Below are 10,287 nucleotides of genomic sequence, written 5' to 3'. Positions count from 1 at the left end.
GAGAGAGAGAGACAGGCAGTGCACTAGAGAGAGAGAGACAGTGCACCAGAGAGAGAGACAGCGACAGCGCACCAGAGAGAGAGAGACAGCGACAGCGCACCAGAGAGAGAGAGACAGCGACAGCGCACCAGAGAGAGAGAGAGCGAGAGAGAGACAGGCAGCGCACCAGAGAGAGAGACAGCGACAGCGCACCAGAGAGAGAGAGACAGCGACAGCGCACCAGAGAGAGAGAGAGCGAGAGAGAGACAGCGCACCAGAGAGAGAGCGAGAGAGAGACAGCGCACCAGAGAGAGAGAGAGAGACAGGCAGCGCACCAGAGAGAGAGAGACAGGCAAAGCACCAGAGAGAGAGAGACAGGCAACGCACCAGAGAGAGAGAGAGACGGGCAGCGCACCAGAGAGAGAGCGAGAGACAGACAGCACACCAGAGCGAGAGAGACAGGCAGCGCACCAGAGAGAGAGACAGGCAGCGCACCAGAGAGAGAGACAGGCAGCACACCTGAGAGAGAGAGAGAGAGACAGGCAGCACACCTGAGAGAGAGAGAGAGAGACAGGCAGCACACCTGAGAGAGAGAGAGACAGGCAGCACACCTGAGAGAGAGAGACAGGCAGCACACCTGAGAGAGAGAGACAGGCAGCGCACCTGAGAGAGAGACAGACAGCACACCTGAGAGAGAGAGACAGGCAGCACACCTGAGAGAGACAGGCAGCACACCTGAGAGAGAGAGAGACAGGCAGCACACCTGAGAGAGAGAGAGACAGGCAGCACACCTGAGAGAGAGAGAGACAGGCAGCACACCTGAGAGAGAGACAGGCAGCACACCTGAGAGAGAGACAGGCAGACAATTCGGTCAGAATTGGACAGAGAGCACAGCAGCTTAACTCTCAAACTAACCCGCCCTAGATCTGATAGAATCGGCTAGCTGTAAACTATCCTTCTCATTTCACTGTCTGGCCTGCCTGATGCTCCATCCTACACCACTACCGCATAAGATACAACACATTTCCCTGCTTCTATCTGCAGGATAGACAGCTGAAGAAAAGAAATCAATGTGTCCAGGAATGGACGGCCATGGCGCGGTTTAATTGAGAGATGGAGATGTGGAGGGTCAGGAGAGAGAGTGTTATGTTGCAACAGAAACCCTGCCTTTGCCTCCCCCCCTTGGGACACTCTCCTATCCCGCCTTGTGGAGAACGAAGCTACATTGTTTATGACCGACCAGGAGACAGGCCTGTAACTTGCCCGGTCTGAGAGCACTTTCAACCGACCTGGGCTTCAGACAGAGACGCCCTGTCAGTCACTCCAGTGGTGGTCAATGTGATTCAATCAAATGTATTTTGATATGATCATTGCTACAAGGAGAAATCATAACGACAACAAAAAGCCGTTTCTAACTACATCCGACTGTTATTTCTACAGGGAGAGAAAACGGGGTCTTAAAAATAATAACGTTTATCGTTTAACCGATTCTAAACGGATAAACTATTAACGTAACTTTTTTTAAAAATAGGTTTATGATCAGATAGGCCTACATGCTTTGGGGATAGTCTTGTCTGGATGAGAACGACAATAGAGCGAAAAGTTGGACGACTCTGGAATCGTAAAATAAACTCTTACTCTAGTTTGAGTTTCGAACAAACGATTTAAACAAACACTTTCTTCTGAAAAACATAGGACTGTTGTTTATTTTGTATTTAAATTATAGGAAGCATTTACATTACCGTGTTTTAAACAGACGTTATTTTTGTTTTAAAGCGCTCCAGAACAACACCGGACTCCTCGCCTCCCGCTTGCCGGACTCTAGCGTCACATTATAGGGCAGAACCACTGGCAAAACGCCCTCCCAGCACGGCGTAGGAGGAGGGGCAAAAACGAATTAGGAAACCAAGACACGACATATACATTACATATAAAGGTTATATTATTGGGTTATCGTATAAGGTTTTCCATTCTCTCTGACATCTAAAAATATATATATATAACCAAAGGATGGTTTCCACCGATCTCCTCTGGTAACAACTCCTATTGAGAATGTTTTAAATGGAGAAAGATAAAAAATATATATATATATACATATTTATATATGATTAATTAAGTAGTTTGCTAGTGTTGAGAGATAATTCACCATCAAATCACAAACAACCTTACAAATCAAATATTTATTTTATGTTTCTAGACCTTTTAATTTTTAATTTAATTTTATTACTTTCGTTACAGTTTGTTCGGAAAAGAGAAGAGAATCTGCGTGGGGGCAAGTTGGTTAATGTAGTTCTCTTGGCACTCTGCCCCTGCGCACAGGAAGGGCGTGTTGCCTACAACTCCCAGCGGCCAGTCGAGTTACCAAACTTCAGCGAGAGTAAAACAGCGAGGAGACAACCGTGGACTAAAACGAGAAGCTATTTGTTTCGTTATTTTGTTGTTGTTGGTGAATACATGTTAGTTATGTCATCTATTTAATTGTACACGATAGCGAGTTAATATAACACACGGTATATTTAGTCTTTAATTTGACAGTCTAGAAAAAATAAAATAATGAGACTATAAAGGAATGTTTTGGTGAAAACGAAAGCTTGACGCTTCCACCGAAACAAAACAGCAGTCATTAGATATACTGTTTCCTGGTATTCATTGCACAGCCTGAATGGAAAACGTTTTATATTGTTAGTTAATCAGAAAGCTAACTAACTCTTAGTGTCTCTAGTGAGACTATCAAGACTCAACAGCATCGATAAACCAACTATGGACGGATGTCAACCAAACATGCGGCAAAATAACAACGAAAAAAGTGTAGAAAAATGTATGGACGAATACCTGAAATCCATCGGCTTTCACCGGAAAAAAATAGCCAAAGATGGGTCGTGTTTATTTCGGGCTGTTGCTGAACAGGTAAAGTCAAAGTTTAACGTTATTCACATGACACATCAAAGAAAAACAAAATATCACAGACGGGCTCTTTTTAATAAAAAAAAAAAAAAAAGCTTTTTAATAAAGTTAACTTGTTTAGCTTCGTAGACATTTCCCGAATGAAAGTCCTCAAGAGTGTTTCACACACACACCCTCTCTCTTTCTTTCCATACACGTGTTTTTAATCCATGCTGTTTTTTCACCTACTCATCCTCACGTTAAAGTCCAAACAAACACCATTTATATATTGCAAACATTCTTAACTTGAATCTCAACTAATAAAAACAATGTCGACTTTATTTATTTTGTATTACTTTCAGGGAGACTTGGTTTTAGCGAGATGGTTAGTTAGCTAAGGTAGCAATCAGTGTGTTGGTCCAGTCTTATGTTAGCCTGCTAGCTAGTTTGTCAAGCCGGAAGTTTTCTAGCTACTTTAGTGCACTATTTTTTGACTGGGTTTTCGTGTGTGGTGTTTCTCAGGTGTTACACTGTCAAAGCCTCCATACCAAAGTCCGTGCCACCTGTGTGCAGTATCTAAAGAAGAACAAGGAGAACTATGCGGCGGTAGGAAGCTAGTTAATAGGAAGGCCTCAACCAAGTTACCACTTGAACCAACTGCGTTATATTATATTGGCTAGAAGTGACTCTCTGTGTGTCTCTCTCTCTCTCTCTCTCTCTCTCATCCCTCTCTGTTTCTCTCTCTGTCTCATCCCTCTCTCTCTGTCTCTCTCTCCTCTGTCTCTCTCATCCCTCTCTCTCATCCCTCTCTCTCATCCCTCTCTCTCTGTCTCTCTCTCATCTCTCTGTCTCTCTCATCTCTCTGTCTCTCTCATCTCTCTGTCTCTCTCAACTCTCTGTCTCTCTCATCTCTCTGTCTCTCTCTCTCTCATCCTTCTCTCTCTCTGTCTCTCATCTCTCTCTCATCCCTCTCTCTCTCTCATCCCTGTCTCTTTCTTGCGCTCCTCCAGTTCATAGAAGGAGACTTCGAGGAGTACATAATGAAACTTGAGGACCCTCAGGTAAAGTGTTTATCCGTGTCCAAAACACATCACTGTAACTCCAAACTAATAGGAATTCCTTTAGGCATTTCTTAGTATGTAGCTGATTCCTATATATATATATATATTTTTTTTCAGCACTGGGTGGGAGAGGTGGAGATATGTGCACTGGCTCTGATGTACAAGTAAGAGTGTTCATCATCTTGACCTTGTCGTCTGTCTCTCTCTTGTAAATTAGATCTTGTTCTCAACTAGCTTACCTGGTTAAATAAAGGTGAACAAAAAAAATGTGTGTTTGTTTACATGTTAGTCGTTATTTACTGAGACTAAAGCTTGGTCTATGTTCTCTAAATGCATTTGTTGATCCAGGAGTGATTTCATCATCTTCCAGACCCCTGGTAAACCTCCTGTTCAAATCACTGACAACGGCTTTAATGACAAGGTAAAAAAAAAAACACACCGCGTCACACCGCGTTTAAACAACATCCTGATTTCTAATTCGCTACTTTTGAACCGAGGCTTTTGTTGTTTTGTGTCCGTTAGGTGCGTCTGTGCTTCCTGAACGGGAACCATTACGACAGTGTCTACCCCATAGCTCATGTGAAGAATGCTGCCCTGTGCCAGTGTGAGTTAAGAACACACACACACACACAGTCAGGGGGTTAGATTCATCTGGCCTGGGGTATGGCCTGACACGTCATCGGGGGGGGGCGGAAGTGGTAAGGGAGCAGCGCCCTTCTCAAAGAGAACAGGAATCTCTGCTGCTCGGTCATGTTGTCAATCCAGGGAGCAGTGAATCGTCCGGATATGGTTTTTCAAACTAGTTTTCATGAGGAAAGCAGATAAAGAATTGTTGTTTATTTAAATCAAAAAGCCAATTCACTTTTTGCACGTGAAAAACATCCATATACAGAACGGGGCACCTGGGTCACGCCTGGGAGGGTAGCCTGATTCCAAATCACATGTATTTATAAAGCCCTTCGTACATCAGCTGATATTTCAAAGTGCTGTACAGAAACCCAGCCTAAAACCCCTAACAGCAAGCAATGCAGATGTAGAAGCACGGTGGCTAGGAAAAACTCCCTAGAAAGGCCAGAACCTAGGAAGAAACCTAGAGAGGAACCAGGCTATGAGGGGTGGCCAGTCCTCTTCTGGCTGTGCCGGGTGGAGATTATAACAGAACATGGCCAAGATGTTTAAATGTTCATAAATGACCAGCATGATAATAATAATAAGGCAGAACAGTTGAAACTGGAGCAGCAGCACGGCCAGGTGGACTGGGGACAGCAAGGAGTCATCATGTCAGGTAGTCCTGAGGCATGGTCCTAGGGCTCAGGTCCTCAGAGAGAGAGAAAGAAAGAGAGAAGGAGAGAATTAGAGAGAGCATACTTAAATTCACACAGGACACCGGATAAGACAGGAGAAGTTCTCCAGATATAACAAACTGACCCTAGCCCCTCGACACAAACTACTGCAGCATAAATCAAATCAAATGTGATTTTAAACTTACAGCCTGGAAACAAAACATGCCTGGACGAGGTTAATGGAACCCCCCCCCTCTCTCTCAGTTTGGGACGAGGTTAATGGAACCCCCCCTCTCTCAGTTTGGGACGAGGTTAATGGAACCCCCTCCTCTCTCTCAGTTTGGGACGAGGTTAATGGAACCCCCTCCTCTCTCTCAGTTTGGGACGAGGTTAATGGAACTCCCCCCTCTCTCAGTTTGGGACGAGGTTAATGGAACTCCCCCCTCTCTCAGTTTGGGACGAGGTTAATGGAACTCCCCCTCTCTCAGTTTGGGACGAGGTTAATGGAACTCCCCCTCTCTCAGTTTGGGACGAGGTTAATGGAACTCCCCCCTCTCAGTTTGGGACGTAGGTTAATGGAACCCCCCCCTCTCTCAGTTTGGGACGTAGGTTAATGGAACCCCCCTCTCTCAGTTTGGGACGTAGGTTAATGGAACCCCCCCTCAGTTTGGGACGAGGTTAATGGAACTCCCCCTCTCTCAGTTTGGGACGAGGTTAATGGAACCCCCTCTCTCAGTTTGGGACGAGGTTAATGGAACCCCCCTCTCTCAGTTTGGGACGAGGTTAACGGAACCCCCCTCTCTCAGTTTGGGACGAGGTTAACGGAACCTCCCCCTCTCCCAGTTTGGGACGAGGTTAACGGAACCCCCCCTCTCTCAGTTTGGGACGATGGGGTTAATGGAACCCCCCCCTCCTCTCTCTCAGTTTGGGACGAGGTTAATGGAACCCCCTCCTCTCTCTCAGTTTGGGACGAGGTTAATGGAACCCCCCCTCCTCTCTCTCAGTTTGGGACGAGGTTAATGAAACCCCCTCTCTCTGTTTGGGATGAGGTTAATGGAACCATCCCTCTCTGTTTGGGATGAGGTTAATGGAACCACCCCTCTCTGTTTGGGACGAGGTTAATGGAACCATCCCTCTCTGTTTGGGACGAGGTTAATGGAACCACCCCTCTCTCAGTTTGGGACCAGGTTAATGGAACCCCTCCTCTCTCTCAGTTTGGGACCAGGTTAATGGAACCCCTCCTCTCTCTCAGTTTGGGACCAGGTTAATGGAACCCCCCCTCTCTGAGTTTGGGACCAGGTTAATGGAACCCCCCCTCTCTCAGTTTGGGACCAGGTTAATGGAACCCCTCCTCTCTCAGTTTGGGACCAGGTTAATGGAACCCCCCCTCTCTCAGTTTGGGACCAGGTTAATGGAATCCCCCCTCTCTCAGTTTGGGACCAGGTTAATGGAACCCCCCCTCTCTCAGTTTGGGACCAGGTTAATGGAACCCCCTCTCTCAGTTTGGGACCAGGTTAATGGAACCACCCCCCCCCTCTCTCAGTTTGGGACCAGGTTAATGGAACCACCCCCCCCTCTCTCAGTTTGGGACCAGGTTAATGGAACCACCCCCCCTCTCTCAGTTTGGGACCAGGTTAATGGAACCCCCCTCTCTCAGTTTGGGACCAGGTTAATGGAACCCCCTCTCTCAGTTTGGGACGAGGTTAATGGAACCCCCTCTCTCAGTTTGGGACGAGGTTAATGGAACCCCTCCTCCCTCAGTTTGGGACGAGGTTAATGGAACCCCCTCTCTCAGTTTGGGACGAGGTTAATGGAACCCCCTCTCAGTTTGGGACGAGGTTAATGGAACCCCCTCCTCTCTCAGTTTGGGACGAGGTTAATGGAACCCCCTCCTCTCTCAGTTTGGGACGAGGTTAATGGAACCACCCCTCTCTCAGTTTGGGACGAGGTTAATGGAACCACCCCTCTCTCAGTTTGGGACGAGGTTAATGGAACCCCCCCTCTCTCAGTTTGGGACCAGGTTAATGGAACCCCCTCCTCTCTCAGTTTGGGACGAGGTTAATGGAACCACCCCTCTCTCAGTTTGGGACCAGGTTAATGGAACCCCCTCCTCTCTCAGTTTGGGACCAGGTTAATGGAACCCCCTCCTCTCTCAGTTTGGGACGAGGTTAATGGAACCACCCCTCTCTCAGTTTGGGACCAGGTTAATGGAACCCCTCCTCTCTCAGTTTGGGACCAGGTTAATGGAACCCCTCCTCTCTCAGTTTGGGACCAGGTTAATGGAACCCCTCCTCTCTCAGTTTGGGACCAGGTTAATGGAACCCCCCCCCTTGTGAAGAACACTGCCCTCTGTCTGTCACTGTGAATTGCGATGAGTCATTTCACCATTTTAGGTTTGTGCTATTAGCTGGCTGTACTCCTATGGTCAATGACCACAGACCTGCAACCAGGCAGTTCAACCTTCCTGGAGTGCTTGCCTTTGAAATATATGTTGGGGCGAAGGTTTATCTATCAACAGAATAACAAGGCAGTCAACAGGTTGTTTTTACTGACGTTGTCTATCTGTGTCTCTCTGTGTGTCTCTGTCTGTCTCTGTGTGTCTCTGTGTCTCTCTGTGTCTCTCTGTGTCTCTCTGTCTGTGTATCTCTGTGTGTCTCTGTGTGTCTCTGTGTGTCTCTGTGTGTGTCTCTGTGTCTCTGTCTGTCTCTGTGTCTCTCTGTGTCTGTCTCTGTGTGTCTCTGTGTGTGTGTGTCTGTCCTGCCCTCTCTCTCTCTGCAGCCGTCCTGTACGAGCTCCTCTATGAGCGCGTGTGTGGCACGGACCATTCCGTGGTGGCTCCCTGTCTGAAGGGCGGTACCGGTAACCGTGGTAACGACCTTCTCGAAGACGACCCGGACAATGAGCAGTGTCGTAGCAGCGACGAGTCGGACCTGGAGGGAGAGGACGCTCTCTGGTAGGGACGGCTCTAGGAACTGTTCTAGGACCTGGAGGGAGAGGACGCTCTCTGGTAGGAACTGTTCTAGGACCTGGAGGGAGAGGACGCTCTCTGGTAGGGACGGCTCTAGGAACTGTTCTAGGACCTGGAGCGAGAGGACGCTCTCTGGTAGGGACGGCTCTAGGAACTGTTCTAGGGACAGCTCTAGGAACTGTTCTAGGGACGGCTCTAGGAACTGCTGTTCTAGGGACAGCTCTAGGAACTGCTGTTCTAGGGACAGCTCTAGGAACTGCTGTTCTAGGGACAGCTCTAGGAACTGCTGTTCTAGGGACAGCTCTAGGAACTGCTGTTCTAGGGACAGCTCTAGGAACTGCTGTTCTAGGGACAGCTCTAGGAACTGCTGTTCTAGGGACAGCTCTAGGAACTGCTGTTCTAGGGACAGCTCTAGGAACTGCTGTTCTAGGGACTGCTCTAGGGACAGCTCTAGGAACTGTTCTAGGGACAGCTCTAGGAACTGTTCTAGGGACAGCTCTAGGAACTGTTCTAGGGACAGCTCTAGGAACTGTTCTAGGGACAGCTCTAGGAACTGTTCTAGGGACAGCTCTAGGAACTGTTCTAGGGACGGCTCTAGGAACTGTTCTAGGGACGGCTCTAGAGACAGCTCTAGGAACTGTTCTAGGGACGGCTCTAGAGACAGCTCTAGGGACAGCTGTTCTAGGGACAGCTCTAGGAACTGTTCTAGGGACAGCTGTTCTAGGGACGGCTCTAGGGACAGCTCTAGGAACTGTTCTAGGGACAGCTCTAGAGACAGCTCTCGGAACTGTTCTAGGGACAGCTGTTCTAGGGACGGCTCTAGGGACAGCTCTAGGAACTGTTCTAGGGACGGCTCTAGGGACTGTTCTGGGGACAGCTCTAGGGACTGTTCTAGGGACAGCTCTAGAGACAGCTCTAGGAACTGTTCTAGGGACGGCTCTAGAGACAGCTCTAGGGACAGCTGTTCTAGGGACGGCTCTAGGGACAGCTCTAGGAACTGTTCTAGGGACAGCTGTTCTAGGGACGGCTCTAGGGACAGCTCTAGGAACTGTTCTAGGGACAGCTCTAGAGACAGCTCTCGGAACTGTTCTAGGGACAGCTGTTCTAGGGACGGCTCTAGGGACAGCTCTAGGGACGGCTCTAGGAACTGTTCTAGGGACGGCTCTAGGGACAGCTCTAGGAACTGTTCTAGGGACAGCTCTAGGAACTGTTCTAGGGACAGCTCTTCTAGGGACAGCTCTTCTAGGGACAGCTCTAGGAACTGTTCTGGGGACAGCTCTAGGAACTGTTCTGGGGACAGCTCTAGGAACTGTTCTGGGGACAGCTGTTCTGGGGACGGCTCTAGGAACTGCTCTTTTACAGAACCAAACCCAATGCAAGTCAATAGTAGCTATATGAGCAATTCCATTTTTCGATGGGGATGATTTGGGCATGAAACATGAAAATGCTAATATGGTTACCATTGACTTGCATTGAATTTGAGCCACAGATGCTATAATGTAAGCATTTGAAACGGTGTCCAGGTTAACCAAAACCAAAGCGTGGGTTGCTGTCGTACCGTGTCCATATCTCTCTCCCTCTCCCCTACTCCGGGTCGTACCATGTCCATATCTCTCTCCCTCTCCCCTACTCCGGGTCGTACCATGTCCATATCTCTCTCCCTCTCCCCTACTCCGGGTCGTACCATGTCCATATCTCTCTCCCTCTCCCCTACTCCGGGTCGTACCATGTCCATATCTCTCTCCCCTACTCCGGGTCGTACCATGTCCATATCTCTCTCCCCTACTCCGGGTCGTACCATGTCCATATCTCTCTCCCCTACTCCGGGTCGTACCATGTCCATATCTCTCTCCCTCTCCCCTACTCCGGGTCGTACCATGTCCATATCTCTCTCCCTCTCCCCTACTCCGGGTCGTACCATGTCCATATCTCTCTCCCTCTCCCCTACTCCGGGTCGTACCATGTCCATATCTCTCTCCCTCTCCCCTACTCCGGGTAAGGAAACCAATATGTCATTTAGGAACGTGGATGAACCATCTCTTTTTATCCATTAGATGGGAATCCCAGTTTCCGACAGACAGTAATAGCTGACTTTTGACAACAAAACAAACAA

The 10,287-nt window shown here is 48.3% G+C and overlaps 1 protein-coding gene across 1 annotated transcript in view; it reads left to right on the top strand.

Moving 5' to 3' along the window:
- Positions 1–2,331: 2,331 nt before the first annotated feature.
- otud4 (OTU deubiquitinase 4) overlaps positions 2,332–10,287 on the top strand; it is a 63,397-nt gene continuing 55,441 nt past the window's right edge. Inside the window, 7 exon segments of the mRNA XM_065025175.1 lie at positions 2,332–2,886; positions 3,385–3,468; positions 3,873–3,923; positions 4,041–4,087; positions 4,272–4,344; positions 4,446–4,527; positions 7,985–8,159. Of these exon segments, the coding sequence (XP_064881247.1) occupies positions 2,761–2,886; positions 3,385–3,468; positions 3,873–3,923; positions 4,041–4,087; positions 4,272–4,344; positions 4,446–4,527; positions 7,985–8,159 (638 nt within the window). The 5' untranslated portion in view covers positions 2,332–2,760.

This window comes from Oncorhynchus nerka, linkage group LG12 (assembly GCF_034236695.1).
Source record: "Oncorhynchus nerka isolate Pitt River linkage group LG12, Oner_Uvic_2.0, whole genome shotgun sequence".
Lineage (NCBI taxonomy): Eukaryota > Metazoa > Chordata > Actinopteri > Salmoniformes > Salmonidae > Oncorhynchus > Oncorhynchus nerka.
Note: the sequence above shows the minus strand (reverse complement) of the source record. Positions and strands in the feature narration are given on the sequence as shown.